The sequence below is a fragment of the Corella eumyota genome, chromosome 4 (genome assembly GCF_963082875.1).
Source record: "Corella eumyota chromosome 4, kaCorEumy4.1, whole genome shotgun sequence".
NCBI classification, from domain to species: Eukaryota; Metazoa; Chordata; class Ascidiacea; order Phlebobranchia; family Corellidae; genus Corella; species Corella eumyota.
This window is the reverse complement of record NC_137493.1, coordinates 11,519,528-11,539,565: the sequence shown is the minus strand read 5'-3', so window position 1 is coordinate 11,539,565 and position 20,038 is coordinate 11,519,528. Positions and strand designations below refer to the sequence as shown.

The 20,038-nt window shown below is 25.7% G+C and overlaps 1 protein-coding gene across 1 annotated transcript; it reads right to left on the bottom strand.

Moving 5' to 3' along the window:
• Positions 1 to 393: 393 nt before the first annotated feature.
• On the bottom strand, positions 394 to 19,758 carry LOC145749607 (VPS10 domain-containing receptor SorCS1-like). Its single transcript, XM_082565422.1, has 27 exons — positions 19,451 to 19,758; positions 18,608 to 18,749; positions 17,956 to 18,026; positions 17,459 to 17,558; positions 16,979 to 17,140; positions 15,303 to 15,367; positions 14,996 to 15,087; positions 14,557 to 14,687; positions 12,790 to 12,876; positions 11,353 to 11,535; positions 9,724 to 9,870; positions 8,722 to 8,830; positions 8,187 to 8,364; positions 7,826 to 7,933; positions 6,927 to 7,050; positions 6,625 to 6,764; positions 5,994 to 6,167; positions 5,362 to 5,533; positions 4,720 to 4,906; positions 4,069 to 4,220; positions 3,593 to 3,716; positions 3,368 to 3,483; positions 3,061 to 3,210; positions 2,529 to 2,631; positions 2,294 to 2,408; positions 2,014 to 2,168; positions 394 to 1,392 (listed from the first exon to the last, which is right to left on the bottom strand). The coding sequence occupies exons 1-27, from the start codon at positions 19,627 to 19,629 to the stop codon at positions 1,346 to 1,348; spliced, it is 3,513 nt and encodes a 1,170-aa protein (XP_082421548.1). The 5' UTR covers positions 19,630 to 19,758; the 3' UTR covers positions 394 to 1,345.
• Between the last annotated feature and the right edge of the window lie 280 nt (positions 19,759 to 20,038).

The window sequence follows — 20,038 nt, the reverse complement described above, 5'->3', positions numbered from 1 at the left end:
AGTTTTATGAAAAGTGCATTCAAAAATTAATATAACATTTGCAAAAAACGGGGCATAATGTTTTATTAGAAAAAATGGGTCAAAAAATTTAACGAAATAGCATTTAGGATTGTCAATATAACTCGACTACAACTTAGTCCCAGTCAACCCAACCTATCAGCACATTTCTTTTTTTTGTTTATTAAACAAACTAGATCAATGGTTGAAATGTTATCACTCTAAGCTACCGGGTTGAGCTGTCTTCTATATGATTGACCACTGTTATATCTTAAGTAATTTTTTTGTCTTTTTAAGTAGTCCAGCATTTAATAACTTCTGGTAATCCCTAACGATTTCCTAAACAGCCATATTAAAAACCCAAAATTTGGTTATTGTTTGTATAAAAAGTATATTTTATTAGTTCTGTTCGTACAGAATTATTTAAAATAACGTTGCGCAAAACAATATTATACAGAAATTATTAACAGAGTAGGATTGTCGAAAAAATACTTACAAAATAGTCGTCGATTTTTTAAATTTACACGAAAACTTTAAAATATTATTCTGGCACCAACAAAATTCTAACAAAAGCTCTTGAATAACAAGAAAATTATGCAACTACATGGCAATTTTAAATTCTATATTATAAGTTTAATCCCAATTTTTATTTTCTAACAATAAATGCTAAAACTATAAACCTGGTGTTAAAAACGCGCGAAATAAGAAAAAAACAGGCATAACAATAAGTAGAAAAGGTAGAAAAATAAGCACAAGTTAAAATGCAACCACATTAAACAATAAAAACTTTAAGCAAGGTACCTTATAAACATAAAAAAAATGAATACAATATTACAGATATTGATCAAGATTGTGAAATGATTGGAATAATTACAGAAAATCGATTAATTTCATTAAAAAATAAACTCCTTATAACCAAGAATAAATTTGCAATAAATTAACTTATAAATTTTTTTTTTGCAAATTAAATAACTTATAAAAATTCATTTATGTTTTAAAATTTTTTTAACAACTTATATGTATAAAAATATACATAACATGAAACAAATAGGGGGTTACATTTATTAATTAAAATTCATGTTAAATGAAATAAAACTAACATAATATATATTACAACATTACTTAAATATAAAAAGAAATGAAAAACAGGCAAACTCTTACATTTGTTATAAAAATAAATTGATAAAAAAATCAGCTGATTTTCAACCTCTGATAAAGTAGGCTTTAAGGGAAAAAATTTAGAAAAAATATTTACAGATTTTTAGTCTTTGTTATCCAACCAAATTGTAGGAAGCCACAAGTTTTAATTTGGAGAGCTTGAAGAGATCGACTTTATGTTGATGGATATTTATGTTTGAAATTGGAGGGTGCCAGGTGTAGTTTCCTGTTTGTTACCTTAATTAAACAAATTAAAAAAAAATTAAAAACTTAAACCAAAAAATTTGACAATCTAATTATTATAGTGATATTAATGTCATGTAAGTTTGAAAAAGGATTTTATAATGACCAGTTAGTGGATTGGCCTATTGGAAACATTTTATTTGTTGTAATATGGTTGCAACTAATATATGTGTGGTATATTTACCTGTGACCACTAACAAAATAGTTTTTTATTCTAAAGCCTTTAAATAAAATATTTATGTGTTTATATATTTCTGATTTGGGACATTAAACTATGACACCAAATTTTAGGAAAAAAAAAAAAGTTGTATTAAAAATTTAAAAAACAAAATTGCTATGATATATTACTATTTAATTATGGCTTTACTAGTTTTTGCAAAATTGTTCTACCTTAAATAAGCATGTCCATTTATCTTTTTTAGTTTGTTATTTCTATATATATCAATGATTTAAAACAATGACAAAACAAATAGTTAAGTAATTTGCAAAAATATTAAGTTATTTAACCTTTAATGTAAAAAAATTACAAATAAATAATAATAAATTTTCTAATTTTAAACCAATTCCAGTTTGTTGATAAAATAAAAAAAAAATTTTTAAGTTGAAAATTTTTACCTAAATGTTCCATATTGTCAAGTTCATCGTCAAAAAATTCTTCCTCATCTACAATGGGAGCTTGATCATGTGTTCTTCCCCTTACAATGTGGGATCTTCCTCGAGCAATATCCCTTGGATTTCTCATGTGGAAATATGAGTTCCATCGGAAATCCCTAAAATTTTTTAAAATCAAAAAACATTAAAAATTTTTTTTTAAATTCCTAAAAAAAATCCCAAAAATTTTTTTTGTTAATATTTTAAATTATTTATTTGTAAGTAAAAAACAAATTGCTATTACCTTGTGTACCTTCTTGCAATAAGAGCAGCCAATATAATAAAAGCAAGAACAAGAATTACAATTAATGCAATAATTCCTGCACTTAAACCCGAGCTGTAAGCTATTTTGTCGCCAACTATAATAAAAATAACAAAAATAAAAAGATGAATGAAAACGTTTAGAAATCTGTTTTATATATTAACACAATATTAAAGTTGTTTTGTAAAAATATAATTTTTTTTTTCATTTAAATTACCATCATTAATAATATAAGGTTTTCCGATTATTATAAGAAGATTGTTGGGCAAAAGTATTTGAATTATTGCTTTTTCGATCATATCCTCTAGTATGGATGCAGTCTAGCATAAAAAATACAAAATAGTTTAAATAGATTTGCAATATAACAGAGTGTGATTTAAAAACAGCAGGTAGCATGGTGTAGTGGTTAACGGAATTAACTCCACAACCAAAATCATTGGTTCAATTCCCACTGCCTGCAAGTCGTATTACCCTTTTAAAGGTTCCAACTCGTGGCAAGCCCAAAATCATTTAGTAGATTAATCATCGGGTAATATTAAATATTAATATCTTAATCTGACAAAAGCCATTGAGATTGAGTCAGACAAGCAAATGTAACCCTATGCTGAAGCTGTAAAGTCAGCCTCACTATATTAAGAATAAATAAATACAAAAAAAGAAACAAAGTGAATTTTAGCTTTAACTGTAAAAAATTTTTTAAATAAAAAACAAGTTCTTAAAAATTAAAAAAAAAAAATTTAATAATTAACCTTTAGTAAGCTTTCCTTTGATGGAGTATTGGTATCGTAAGGTGAGAAAATTAATTTTGCTTGAAGTGGAAGTCGAGGTTCAATAAACACATGGAAATTATGTCCGTTTACGAGTTTTTGTGCCGATAATAACAGTGGTATCGATGGTATCTTAACACAAAATCAAATAAATAAAAAATAATTAAGCTGCATATTAAAATTATAATTCAATTTGTAAGTTTTTTTTAATTAATTTAAAAAAAAAAATAATTTATTAAAAAGTATCAAAAATTTTTGAGAAATAATTTTTTTTACAAAAAAATCTTACAGAAAATATTTTAGTGGTGAGTAGTAAGCGAAGATCATACAACCAGTTGTGTGTTAACATAAGAGGAGTAATTGTCCCCGAGGACACAAGAGGGAGCACAAGAGTCTCAACATAATCTGTCAAAAAAAAAAATTTGCTGTTAATTAATTAATAACAAAAACTTATTAGAAGTTAAAAAAATATTTCAGTTTTTAAATTTTTTTTTCTGAAAAAAATTGTACTTGCCTTTTACGATAACTTTTCCCCTTGCTGAACTGTAACTAACCAAATTATCCACAGTTACCATGAGGTTGTAATTACCCCCCTGGCTATATTTTATACTGACCAAATTCCCTTCCTTGATATGACCCTCAAAATAAAAGTAATATTGTTAAAGATGCATTTTTTAACATATCGAAAAAGGGGAATTTGTGGCATTTTGTTTGTTGACCAAAACAATGGCATATGTACATTGACTTTATTTCATATTTATATTTTAACCTTAATTGATTTTTATGATTTTTTTATACTTACAATTTTTATGTTTATTTGATTTATACTGTCGTTTAATGCAATAATTTTACTTTTTTAACAAACTAATTTAATGACATATTGCAATAGTTACCTAAAATTGATAAATATTTTTTTAAAATTAATTGTTTTAATTATTTTTAGTGGAAGTGTTTGCACATTTTTTAATAAAAAATAAAAGAAAAACTTACAAAATTAGCAGTTTCCCATTCATACTTGACTGTGCCAACTAATGATGAAGTTGCCACCATCCCATATTTTGTTGCCACAATTGCTGTTGCATTGTACTGAGTGTTCACTTCTACCACTGGAGGGTTGTAGATATATACTTCCTCTATCGGGTCTAAAAACATTAAAGAATTTAATATATTTCTGTTTAGTAGTGTGGTCTAGCATATATGGCCTCAGACTACCAACACTATGGTTTCAGGTTCAAAGCACGCTGATGCCATACAATTTGCCCTTAAGCTTGGTGTTTACGGATAGCTCAAACATGTTACAACAGCACACCTTTTTTTTCCAATAAAAATACGAAAACCTGTCGCCTAACATAGGCGATACAAGAAAATAAATTAAACATAGATAATAATAAGAAAAAAATGTGGTTTTTCTTTTTTAGTATGTTTGTTAAAAATAATGGCAATTATTTGACAGTGGTATCAAAAATTTATTTAATGTTTATTTTAATTTTGCAATCTTTTTTTACATATTTTAACGAATCTTAGATCAAGTTTTTACAAATACTTATGGAGCTATGTAAAACAAATGTTAAACTTGAGCAGGATTTTCAACCAAAAAATCTCCCTAATACAGCTAAACAATAAAATTAAAAAAATACTTACACCAAAAAGAAACCAACATTGTGTCTGAGGTTTGAGTGCCCTTCAGGGTAGCTCTAATCTCATAACTACCAGGTTTACTTGGGATAAGTGAGACGTCAGTGCTTCCAGTATTTTTGACTGGTTTTATGGGGTTTGGGACAACGGGTGAAGATTGGTAATATACGGACCAGGCAATTCTACTTGATTGCTAAAAGAGAAAAAAAGTAATAAAAAAATTTTAACAAAAACATAAAATCAATTAAATCGTAAAAATAATTGAAATTGTAAAAATTAAAAAAAGTAAGTTTTTTTTTTTTTTTTTAACATATTTTATTAATACTATTACTAGTCAATTGCTTGCCCTATAGGTTACATTTTAAAAGTATTATTATAGTTACAACTCGAAACTAATATTTGCCCATTGTAATTCTTCATTTTAAGACTTTAAAATTGTATACAAAATACATTAATATCATCCAATAAGCGCTATTACATACAAATTATAGAAGTATTGCTTTAAAATTCAGTGGTGTGGTATAGCAGTTTCAGTATTGTACTAGAAATAACTTTTACAAGTGACAACATCACATCCTTTCCAAATAAAAAAAAAAACTACAACCTTGGGGCTTTAGAATAAAAAAAGTATATTTGTAAAATATTTACATCATGAACAGAAAATCTCAGTTGGTCTCCAATCTTAGCTTGGTTGGTTTTGTTTAAAAGTTCAAGGTGGACAGTTTGGGGGGCAACAGTAGTAACAACTGTACAGGGAACGTACTTAAACAACTTGTTTGGTAGTTCTATAGTACATTGGTCGCCGGGAATTTTGCGAAATCTAAAAACATAAATAATTTGACACTAAAACTTTGAAATTAAATTTTAAAAAATTTGCACCAAATTGTATTTGTAATACAAAATTGTTTAATTTAATGAAAATACCATTTTAAATTTCAGAACTTAAATGTTAACTCTTTTATAAAATATATTTTTATTTAAAATACTAGTCAATAGCTCGTTTTACAGGCAGCATTTTAATTTCCAAAAAATGGTTGCAACTCTTAACTAATATTTGCCAACGGTAGTTTACCCGCACTACAAACAGGAGTTTTATATATTTTGGATGTCTTTAAACTCAACATGTACAAATTATAGATATATATTAGCTAGCAATCTCAATTAAACATGAATTATATTTGAACTTAAGGATATATAACTACATTTTATGCATTTTTATATTGTAAATTAAAAACCAAAAAACTTTTACAGCATAATTAGTGATGAAATTGTGTACTTACTGTGTTGTAACCTTTTGTTTACCATCAATACAAGGAGCAACTGTCGTTGTGAAATCATTTTTGTCGTAATCACCACCATCATCATCTATAACCAAACCTATGTCATCGATCAAAGAATTTTGACCCCTGATTCTCGAGCAGCTTCCATTAATAAGTTGCACATATCCATACGAACTAAAATAAAAAAATTAAAATTAAAAAAAAGTTACATTATCTTTTATTATTATTTAATAGTTTAAAATAAATGTACCTAGTATAAGAATTTTTAAATATTCATGAAAACAATTATTTTTTTTTTTTTAATCTGACAGTTTGGCAGACCTTCTATTAACGACCAATTTTACAGAATAGACTAAAACCAAAAATTATTTTATAGAATAGAAGCCAAAATTTTAACAGCATGGTTTTAATACATTTTTATTGAAATAAAGGACATTTACAGAAAAGGATTGGGGTAGAATGGGGCTAAACAAGTATCTTATTGTCAGTAAAATGTGACTTTTGGATGTAAGATTTTTAACCATTTTTGGATAAAGTGATCTGTTTAGGCTCCCGTTACTCTGCATAAATTTGAACAATTTTAACAAATATTTAACCTAAATAAATATAAAGGTTTATCAGTACTACTAACCATTCATAATCTGAATCAGTACATTTACACAATGTTTTTGTGTATTTTCTTTTGTACTCTGGACCAACTAAACAGTCAGCATCAGCATTTCTACGTTCATAATTTTGAGTCATACCGAGATGGCATTTATTATTAACATCCTTGCAAAAAGTTACAAATAAATTTTTTACTTTTTTATTTTAATAATTCAAGGAAAAAAATGTACACATACTAGCCAGAAAAAAAAAACAATGTTAAAAAACACTAGATAAAAAATTTTTGGTAAAATAATTGCAATAAAATTTTTTTGGAGTTTAACTTACAGTTGGTAAGGTAAGGGTCCAGTTTGAATAATCAGACGGGTACGAGCAATTTTTGGTAACCAGGGGTGATAAATCTAACGCAAATAAAATCCAATGATCGCGATAATTACGATGACCAAATAATCTGAAAATATTAAAAAAATTTGAATTAAATTTAAAAGTTTTAAACTTCAGGTTGAAATAAAAATTGAATAGTATGTTTATTATTTACAAACTGATTTAAGATATTTGATTTCCATTGATTTGATTAAAAAAATTTTATATATATATAACTTAAAAGGTCATATAAGATATTTTAATATTTTTCAAATAAAAAAATGTTAAAAAATTAAAATGTTTTAAAAGCACCTTTTTAAATAAAAGGAAAAATAAATAATTGTTACATTTTATGGCCCATTTAACGTCTTAAACAATCATGTAAATTGTTAAACCTTTTAAACTTTTACCAATATAAAAAATTTTATACATGTTTTAAACAGTATTAAAAAAATAACTTTTTACTTATAGCCAAAAAAGGTAGGAAAGCATTATAGATGTTAAGATTGGATTTTAGGTTATTTGTTCAAGATTATCGCAAAATCGGAATAAATATTTTTCAAAAAAAAAAAATACGGAAAATGTTATTTGGTGAATAAAACAAGTTTTTAAAGTTATAGATTACAATTTAATACTTTACAAAAAATTTAAAAAGTAAATACAGTACATAAACTTTGTAAACCAAACAATTTTTAATTCAATTTTTATTTGTATAAATATAACAAACATCACAGTGTATTTCCTCAATATTTTTGGCATAGTAGAAGACATCACTTTGTCATTAATAACCATCAATACATTACCAAGCTTTATAACCTCAAGCAAAACAAACAGAACTTCTAATTTCCAAAAATAAAACTTACGTAAAATGATATGTGTATTCACCAGGCTCTGTAAGCAAACCATCTACGTTAATTGTTTGATTGGAGAAAGTGTATTTGCTCCATGTTTTACCTACATCATTACTAAACCTAAAATTAATAAAACATAAAAATTTGAACAAACAAAAAAAAGTTAAAAATTTTGACTGAAAATAAAAAAAAAAAAATTCAATTTTAAAAATATTGGTAATCCAAAGTTGCCATTTAAATTTAAAAAATGGGAGTGTAAAGTTTAAATGCATAGGTCTGTGTCTGAACCAACTAGCAAGTAGCAACCAAATTAAATGCATACCTCAAGCCTGGATTGACTGGCAACCAAATTACAAAAAAAATCATAACTTACGAAAGTTGGGTAACAGGTTTAAGAAATATCATTTGAACAGCAAGGATCATAGCTCCATGGTCTGCAACAATAAATAAATGTCTTCTTTTTAGTCCGACTCTCCAAGTAACGCCAGCATCGTTGCTGACATAGACTGACACTTGGGACGGGGAATCGACTACAGTCTGACCAACTGACCCTGAAGACAAAAATTTTTTTTAATAATTTTAAAAAATAAATTATTTTAAAATTTCAATTATTACAAAAAATTTGTATTTAATAACATAATGGTACATTTAATTTTATATTAAATTTATCTTTATTTTGGTTGAATTATTTTAATCTAAGATACTTCAACCTAGATTAAATATTGATTTAAATCTTTAAATTATTATTTGTTTATTATCAAAGGTTATACAAATATACCTTTTAAAGCTATTAATGAAAGAGTCATTAACAAAAAAACAGACATTTATATCAAAAATACATTAATAAAAAATCAAAATAATTATTTTTAATACATAAAAATTAATTTAAAATTTAAAAAATATTTTACCATGAGCAATTATAAGACCAGGTACTGATGCTTTACTCAAAATACTTGGAATGTAATATCCTGATTTTGTTTGGCTCATTGCAATATGAAGATTAAGATAACAATAACTCTACAAAAATAAATAAAAAATAATTTTTTGAACAAAAAACAAAATTTGTAATAAAAACATTAGTTTTAGAAATGTAGTATTACAAGTACACTGTTGCTCTCTGATCGGGATTTTAATGGTCGTAATATCATTGCAACTATCAACTAATACTTGCTGGCGATATTTTATATGATATATATGACTTTACCTTTAAAATTTAGGGCTATCATTTAGAATCATATTATTTAATTGCAAGGCTTGTATCAGTATAAAACATGTTAACCTTATAATATAGTTTAACATGTTGGGTGATTTAAATACATAAAACAACTTACTTAAAGATGATTCGACAAGTTTAAATCAAGTTAAAGTGACAAGCAATGTTTAAAACCTTAACCACTACATACTAAGTCTGTTTACATCAAAATCGGTACCGAATAACAAGGTGTGTTAGTTTCAAATCTTAATTTGCCTTTAAGTTACATGTGTTTTTAAACCATATTGCATATGCGTAATTTTAGATCATTTTAAAAAGTGTAAAAAATATATAAGAATAGAAGACTGTTATCGACATTAGGTGAGTGCTTTTGCAAATATTTAATTCTAGCAGGCAAAACAAAAAAATGTTTTTATAAATAGGTTTGGAAATCCATAGATTTAACCTTATAAGCTTTGTTATAATAAAATCAACTTTTGCTGGCACAAACACTAAACTTTTCTTTCAGAACCATTTTGAAATTTCAACACCAAGTCTCCCAAGTGTATTTAAAATTACAATTTTTAAAACCGCAAACCCTTTTCTTTAAATTTGAACATGGTTTGTGGTACAGTTTAACTGTCTTAGTTAAAAGGCTTAAAATCTTTCAGTACTAATCCTCAAGCAGTAATTAAATAACTTCATAAATGGGACTTACATAATCACATGGATTTGGTCCAGAAGTGGATCCAGTTGGTAATTTAAGATGCGACCATCCCCTTCCATTATTAAAAGTGATAAGGGTTTGGTTAAGGTTAGCTGGGGTCCTGGTGTTAGTTATAAAAGTCCCACTTACACCTTTTACCTAGAACATAAATTTTTGTTAATAATATAAACACTAAATGGTTTTTATTTTTATTTTTTTTGTGTGCCTTTATCATCACAGTAAGAACTCTAAATGTACGGCTTAAACATAAGGTAACATTTGTTACCTCAACTGAGTCCCAATTTGCGTTTAGCAGAATGGGATATTAATGATTATTATTACCCGATAATTAATCTGCTAAATGGGTTTTGGCCTTGGCAGGAGTTAGTATTGTACATATTGCATTACTTAAGCAAGGGCACTCTCACATACAAGCAGTAGAAATTAAACCAATGCCTGTATATTGTGGGTATATTGTAAATTTATGTTTATATGTAACCAAAAGAAAATAAAAAAATGTGTTAAACAATTTATACTAAAACAAATTTAAACGTATCATAAAAAAATACAAAATTAAAAAGAATTTAAAAATAACTAAAATACAAGAATTAATATAAGTTTATTAATTCTTTTTCTGCTAAAGTTAAATTTGTAATAACATTGTCAGAAAAATGTATAAATTCAATTTTCCTTAAAATTACAAATTTAAAATCAATATTGAACATGAAATTGCTATTTAAGAAATGTCCATCAGAATACAACTAATTTTAAAGAATTTAAATTCGATAAATTGACAAAATTAAAATAAAATTAAATTAAAAAGCAGAAAATTTTAATATGGCCGAGGTTTTAAAAAATAGATTTTAAATTTTACAAAATAAACTCAAATTGTAACTCTAATTTAAATCCTATTCCAGATCAAAGGTTATTAAATATTCATTTAAAAATACCACACTTGTTCTATTTAAACAGAAATCTCTTTGATGATAATATTACAATTTAAACACGAGTTTATAGCATAATCCTACTATGATTTGATCACAAGATTGAAAAACTTAGAATGGCCTACTTTTATTGTTGTACTATTCACAAAAGACTAAACTGGATTACCTTACATTCATAGGCATTCAATTTAAACAAATTTAAAGGCATCCAAAATGAAACAAAATTTTATTCGAATAATTATTTTCAAAACTTAATAAAATTTTTTACCAAGCGAAAATCTAGGCATTTTATATTTAAAAAAAATTTTCATTTTTTTGCTATATCCTAATTCAAATTTTGTGATAAAATTTAACATACAAATACCTAGTACAACTATAACTGTTGCCTATGATTAGAACACACACAATACAATTGCCTGAATTTTAAGCCTTGAAGCTTAAGCTATACTGCTATAAGTAGAAGATTGCAACAAAGGTATAAATTAAAAAAAATTTGTAAACATAGTGCTTATGATATAGTGTTTTAAAAATAAATACGTAAACATAAAAGAGTTTTAAAATATTTACTCAATAAAAAAAAATATCCCAAAATAGAAAAAAATGCCAAATATTGTTTTATTTATTTTTTTGAACCATAGCAATATGTTTTTTTAATTTTTAAAAATTTTAAAAACTATTTTACAAAAAAAATCAATACCTCATAAATGTCAACGTTGAAAATAACATCATCGCCAGATTTTCGATCAAAATACCGAACATTTGCTAGGGAGAGTGTAAATTCTTCTCCCTTTGCATCAGAGAAAAACAAATTGGTTTTTCCGTCGACATGGTTGACTCCTACAACCACTGTTCCCCCGCTTGAGTTTATTATATGGAAATCCTACACAAAATCATTTCAGAAAATTTTAATTTAATTTTTAAAATTTTTAATTATGTTAAGGCAATTAAAAATTAAGAAGTTAGACTAGTTAAAGCAATTTAAATACACAAATATTTTTTTTTTTTTATTTTTTTTCACTTTATATTATGCATATAAAAGATAAAAAAAATTGTGTGTAGTTTAAACAACTGTAAATTAGTTAAAATCTAAACTTAAAAAAATGTGACATTAAAATAAAGTTAGTTTCTATTAAAAAATATAGGTGTAAAATAAAATTGTGAACTTAATTCAAACTTTTTTTTATCTAATACATACATGTGAATTATTAGGTAACAAAGTATTATTGTATTTAAATTTGAATCTGTATTTAAATTTGAAAAAATGATTCTTATATTGCATGAAAAATATTAATCCAACCTTAATTAAGTAAATTAACAACATGTTATTTATTAACAGCAATCCTTTGAGTTATATATCATTATAATTGTTTAAATTGTCATTTTAAATAACTTTTTATGATGTGTTTACAACCCTATATAAACCCAGTTCACATACAACAGCTTAAAAAATAACAATTCCAAATAATAAAAAATATCTATGCCCCCTGCTGTTGTTTTTATTAAATATTAATAAATGCCTGTTTTGATGAAACAGTAGTTAAGGCTTCAGTCATGTCAACGACAACAATTTAGGGAGAAAATACACAAAAACAAAGTTTTTTCACTTAATGACTACTTATCACAAATATTTTTATTTACCAAATCAGAAATATTTTTAGGTCGATAACAAAATAATCACACTAAGCACTTAGCAATAAAAAAAAATATTTTTTTAGAATTGTTTAGAAGTTTTGAGTTTCGATTTAAATTTAACCACAGTTTAACAAGAATTTAACAGTTGGATTTGTGTAAGTAACCCCCTTTACTGTTTGATCGAACGCCATAAACATAGTTCAGAATATCAAGAAAAAAAATAACGATTGGGAATCATAGAGTAATAAAATAAGTTAAGACCTAAAAAAGTTTTTCAGACTATAAACCAAAATCAACATAATTATATCAATTTTAAAATTTTGTTGTTGAAATCAAACTCAAATTATCTATCCCTTAACCAAATAGTATTATTTAATTTTATTATAGTATTAAACATCAAAAGGAGTTAAATATAATGATATTTGTCATGTTATTTAGTGATATTAAACAGACCACACATTTTTATCCTGAAATTCTTAAATCTTTATTATTTAAAGCTCACCGTCTGTTCGTTAAGTCCTGGAAAAGTTGGTTTGACAAAAGCTGCAGCCCCGTGAGAAACAAATAATTTTTCGCGAGCTCCAGATTGCTGGAAAAAAAATTAAAAAAATTATTTTATTTTTTGCATTTTAATTGGCATAATATAGTCCCAACTCGAACTAATATATGCCCATGATATTTGATCACCAATAACATTTTTTTTTGAAGGTCTATAACCTTGACATATTATCCATTACATAAATACATAACATAAAATGACTTGAAATTTACTTTCACATTATGAATAAAGATAAATTTTCCAATGTAAAAAAAAGTATACAGTTAAAAATTATCAAATTAACAATATTATTTTTATTTAAATAAAACATATAAATTTCAGAACAGATTGATAATTTCAACAAATTTTTATATTAACCATTTAGAAATTAATTTGTCACAATTTATAAGAAACTTGTTTTGGAAAACAGAGTCAATACAATAAATTAAAATACTACCATAAAACAAACCATATCCTATCATTTCTTATCATCTCCAAAATAAACAGTAAAGTCAATATCACAAAATGGATGATAAAATTTCAATTCCCACCGAACTACCCAATAAAACAAACCACAAAAATTGTTATACTCAGAAGTTTTAAGCCAGTTATCACAATTATAATATCATTTAATAACAATGAAAAATAAAACTTGATAAAAAAGGGAGTTTGTTTTTTAACCCATACCATTCCCAATATTGTTTTAAATCTGATGTCAAAACAGCCAGTTCTTAATTGAAAGTGAAATTGAATTTAAGGGACTTGAAATACATGTAAGCCAATAAGAATTGTAAAAACAAAACCACAACTGACAAGAACGCACTAATGCCACTTCAGTCAATCTCAAGGCTTATCACCAACAATGTAAGAAGTATTGGGAAGATGTTAACAGACATCAAAAGCACTTATTATTTAAACAAAAAAAAAAATTTTTAAGAATAAATTTAGAGATAAATATTGACATTAAACTAAACAATAAAATGATGACAGAAATTTAGGTAATAAGAAATGTGTTTAAAAAAAATTAAAAAATCTCATTAAAACAACCTCTTAAAATTGGCTTAAAATATATACTAAAAACCCAATACAAATTAAGTGAGTTTTTAATTAGATTATAATAAAAACTGACACCCTGCCATAAGTGCCTATGTATAACCTAAAGCCTATTGTTCAAACAGGTAGGAAGCCTTAAGCCTGGTGTGCAAGTGCAAAAAGCAAAGCTGGCATACCAGACACTCAATCACGCCTGACTAGTCATGTCAAAGGGATCACAAACCATTATCTCTATATCTTTAGTGTTAAACTCATGAAACACGGAGCTTGGCATTTCCGCTTAGGAGTTATGACAAAAATAGTATAAATGTTTATTTGGAAACAAATCAATTTCCATGGTTAAAGATGGGTAATGAAATGGAACTGATAGGATTGGATGGGTTTTAAGCTTGTTTTGGCATTTTTCGAGGTGCGTTTTCTTTATTTTTTTAACAGTAAAGCTAACCAAATAAAAAAATTTTAGTAATATTTTAGACAAATTTCGAATGGAATTTTCATAAAATAAATTGAATTATGTGGTATTTTTAAAAGTAATTAAAGAAACAAAACAATAAGTGATTAGAAAACGATTAGATAGGCTATCTGCATAAAACTTTAACCAACAAAGTTTATCATAACTTTACATTTAAAACCAATCAATTTAAAAAAAATGCTGAATTTACCAAATAAAATTTTCACCTGCGCAAATGTGAAGTTATCTTGAACAATCAACGATTCCTTCTCGATTCGACCTAACTGATCACATTTTGCTTGAAAAGATGTTGTTTCGTCGCAACCAGGAATAAAACAAGCACGAATTAAATACACCTCTGTTGATATAAAAAAAATTTTGTGCATTCATAGGATGGTATTGTTTTAAAACATTTTTGACAAGTTTTTTTTTTCATAGGGATATTGCAACGAAAGAAATTAGCTATATTTGTAAAGGCTAAAAATGATATAATTTTAGCAAGTTAGCCTTGAAAAATATGAAACTGTGTTATTGTACACCAATTGTTAAAAAATCACAAATTTTATTTTAAAAAATTGTTTGTACTTAACGCGCATTTAGTTTATTATTTTAAGTTTTGTATTATAATTTTTTAATATTTGAAGTTTTTACTAAAAAAGTATTTACCTTGTGGGAAAACATCCATGCTCCTATACTCCATGTAAACTTTTCTTTTATCTTTTTCCCCATTACCCTGGTCATCAGCAACCCAGAAATACCTTCAAATAATATTCAAATTTCACTTTTTTTAAAGGTTGAATTACAGTAACAATTAAAAAAATCTTATACATTACCTAGCTAGTAGTACAAAAGGGTTATATTATATTTCAGAATAGTAAATTAAGTTTTAATAATTGAATAGGGTGGTTAAAAACATATACTGCAATTGTAATAAACAACAAAAATTGATATGTAACAAAGCCGGTCAACTTACCTATCACTTGTTACTCCACTATGTAATAAAGTCCAAGTTTCGCCAAGATCTTGTGAAGAGTATAACTAAAAAGAAATTAATTTTTTTAATAAAAAAAAAAATATTTTTTGTTCACATTTTTAAAAACATATTTTGATATTATTTAGTAATAAGAAATAAACATAAAAGTGTAAACTATGTAGTAAACAAATTACTCACATTCTACCAAAATCATTTTACCGTATAGACATTTTCTATTAACCCTGTGACCTGTTTTATCCTTACGCATTTCTCAAAACTGCCTACTAACCTTTTTTTTTCATTTTGGAATTTTTAATTTTGAGAGAAATGTCTATTTACTCGAATGGTCACAGTAATAAAAGTGGATACAGAGTAAAATATTAAGTAATAACCACAGGATAATAATAAGACCATATTCACAAGGGCTGTTTATTTAAAATTTGCTTAAAATTAATTTATTAAAATTAAATAAATGTATAAGTTGAACATTTTGTTAAGTAACACCACCCACATACCCTAAAATAAAGATATTAAAATTTTTTAATAAATTTAAAAAAATGAATGAAAATTTTACAAACAATTCTTTGTTTTACGAATCACTATTCAAACCAAACTCAACGCTTCATTACACAGAAAACACAAAAGGATTAAGAATTTAGAGCGACTTAAACTAAACTAAACAAACTTCTTTTGTCAAGTAATTTCATATAAAAAAATGAATAATAAAAAATTTGGTTGTAAGCATTTGCTGCTTAATTTACTGAATATAACAATTTAGAATTTAAATTTCTTTATTTAAAATTTTATATAAAATTATAATGACATCATATCCCTTTTATTATGTTATTTTAAACAAGGAAATATATTTAAAAATAACACATAGTTTTTTACCACAAAAAAAAATACAATAAAAAACAGAGTTAGTCTGTCGGCAATTCATTCAACTAAGTGGATTGTGTTATTTAAGTTTACCTAACATTTAAAGGATAACAATCAGCGTCTGTTTGGTTGATTCACAACAACAAAACAAATATACAAAATTTTGAAGGACAGTAATCTTTTAGTGCAGTTATAAATGCCTTAAAAATAGTTCAACTGATTTCACCCGATTTCTAATCTGCCTTAAGGCAATATAGAAAGTAATAAAGAAAATAACATAGTCGTAAAGTAGGTAGTCTAAGAAGCTACATAAATAATAGTGATTAGCTAATAATGGGACAAATTTCCAGACACCTTTTTGTTTTAGAATTTTAATACACAATTATGTTTCAAAAAAATAGACACAATATTTCTGTTGAAAGTTGTTACTTAAAATGCGAAAATTGTTTTTTAAAAGTCACAGAAATTGCTTATATATATAATATAAATTTAAACCAAAACTGTAAAAGTCATTCCCACAGTAGCTACAAAATCTACACCAGGTTATAGCATAAATAATTTAAAAAGTGTGAATATGGTAATGAAAATAATATACACTTTTATTTATTATATTAATTTTTTATATTTAACCTTCTGTTTTATTAAACCTTTCAAAAATAAAATTTGACCAATAATTTTTATTTTTGTTCAAACTAAATTTATATATATACACAAATATAAAAACAAACAAATTTTTTTTAAATTTTTTTTTCGAAATTAAAATTTTTTTAAATATTTCAAAAGTTAAACAAACTTACCGATAATTCTGATTTTGAGTAGCCTAACATCCAATTCTGTTCTGTTGGATGAAATTCAATTTTGTCGAGCGAGAATGTAATTTTGTGTGACACATATGTTTCACCCTCGGATGTCGAAACCCACACTCTGTGTGAATCTTGATACGCGTCAATAAAAATCACCTGGAATTAAAAATAGATAATGTTCTATAACAATATTGCAAATATAAAATGGTTAAATTTTTTTATAAAATTTTTTTTTTTTTTAATTTCAAGTTTTAAAATTGCTTTAAATAAGAAATGCCTAATAAAAGTAATAGACTATAAAGTATTCGACTTTGTAAAAAATCTTTAGTAAAAAAAAATTAAATCCAATAAGTTTTATTATTTAGGAGTGTCTAAAAATATTAGAATTTAATATTAGGTGTGTTAATATAAGAATAACCTACTATTACTAACTAATAACTTTGTTTACTCTGTTATTTTAACTTATATTTTTACCTTTGATTTATTAGTTGGGCACACATAATAACTTTTAAGAACGGTATCTTTAGTGAATTTGGGAGACTGCTGCGTGTAAACTTTGCCATAATCAGTTGACCTAATAAAGTAATCAGAGGTTAACAATTTGCACAAAATCATAATGTGCTAAATTGTTAAAAATGTTGATAAAAAAAACATGTCAAATATCAGATAATGATATTATTCACATCTATATGAGAATAACAAAAAAACTAGGGAATAACAAAAAAATTAGAGAATAAATTTAAACTTGTTGACAAGATGTCAAAAAAAACTAAATTATTCATTTGCTTTCTTTTCAAAAAACAACATAATACCAAAACGAAAGCTCATATTATACATTCAATTTTATATAAGTATCTATCTGAGTCTTCAGTGCTTAAAAAAATTGGACATTATACCTACTAAAAATATATATAAAATTCAATCTTTTATATGAAAGTTTTGGTATTAAAAACACTAATAGTTATATTTACCTCCACAATGTACTGTCAGTTATTTTTCCATTAGGGCTTGAATCCTTTCTTCGCGTTAAAATAAAAATGACCTGAAAATATAAAAATGTTTATCGAATATTTAAATATTTGATTGTATGTTCAGTTACAACTGGAACTACAATAATAGAAAACTAAAAATGTAGTAGTTAAATAACACAATACACAAAAGGTGATAATCCTAATTGAAAAATTACGAACTTAAATTCTGTAACTATAAGTTAGTTAGCACTAAAAATTAAGCAATAGGTGATAGAGTAATACGGAAGCAATAATGCTCTTATGTTGATATGACAAAATTAATGACAAATAAATTTAAATTGTTTCCTTTATTTTCAAGAAATACTTCCTATTAAAGTGTGGGTGTAAACAGCAATTAAAATTTTGATATTGCAAGTTAGAACATAAAAAAATTTATTGTTTAACAAAAAATTTAAAATTAATTCTGTTCATAAAATAAAACAATTTTAAAATATAATGCTCAAAATAAAAAAGTGACAATCTTTTTTAGTTCAATTTAGCAATAGCATTATCAAAAATAAAAAACCCAAATTTTTAAGTATATACTGTAAACAAAGTTTGAACACTATTGGCATACAGTTAGTTAGAATGTTATGGAGTCATTCTGACTTACCTTGCTGTTGTTTCCAGACCAATGAATCAGAGCCTGATTATGAGTTGTATCGTTTCCCAAATCAAACTTGTAAGATTTAAGATTTTCGGGCGAAGCAGCATCTCTTTTTTCACGATTATGTGTACCAAGAAATCGACGAAACCTAATTTATTTTACAATTTTATAGATAAAATATCAAAACCTGAAAGGTTTCGGCAATCTTTATTTTATTTCATTGTTAAATAACTTCATATAAGGTAGGTATAGCATAACCTTTACACCAATTTCTAGTTATCAATACCCAATTTTTTAAAATAAAAATTATTTTATTTATACAGATTTAAGTTTAAAGTAGCTTTATGTTTTTGTATGAATTAGCAAATCAAGGACCTAGAAATTGTATACATTTTTCTAGAAATTGCATACATTTTTACCCAAAATTAACAATATATAAACATGTAATGGACAATACTAAAGTACAGGATGCGGGATAGTGCGGGACCGTATGTAAATGTTAACATAAATTCGCGGAATGCGGGACGGAACAGAATTTTTGTACTTTTCTGCGGGATGATTGCTGTATTTATTTAAAAGGCTAAGGGGTGATGCGGGATTAACTTTAAAGGTCAGGAAATGATGCAAATCGAATATAAAGCACACGGAAAGATTCGGGGAGGGTATAGAAATTCCGTTTTTTTCCGCATTCAGCGATTTTTTGTTAACGTTTACATACGGCCTTGGTATTTCCCGCGACCCGCAACTTCCCGCATCCCATATTTTAGTACTACCTCATGTAATTTAAAAACTTTGCAAAAATTTCATATCTTATTGAAACTAAATGGTGTATAGTAACATAAATTTTACCTGTTTAACAGAGTGTTAGTTTGGCCTTCTTCGGAGCTAAAAGAGTTAATAAAAGTTGGGTTTTTAAGAAGAGATTGTTCAAGTTTGTAAGTGGAATGGATCTTGCCATTTGCAATATAAATTGTCGTAGCCACAATGAAAAAATAAAAAAATTGTTTAAAGGCAGATACAGATTGCATTGTCGAATTGCTTGATAGATTTTGGTCCAGTTACAAATAAATCCAATGATGGTATGTCCAGAAACACAAGGCAATTTAGAATTAAAAAAATATACTAAAACATAACACAACAAAAAAACTCTATCCAATCATGCTAAAAATAAATTAAGATCATTTTGTTATCAATAATTTTGAAACACAAAATATATCATATTGTCCTACTTAAATTTAAAAACATAAACAGATAGTCTAACTGTATGACATAAATCATAACAAAATACAAAACCCATCTTTTTTAATAAAATTTTTTCTGATAGTCTGACAGTTCAACAGCATTTAAATTATAAATAGTCCCAAAAAAAACTTTAAGGCATGTTATATTCTTTTACCAGTATATTTTTGTATAGAGGGCTTATTGTTCTGCTATTAC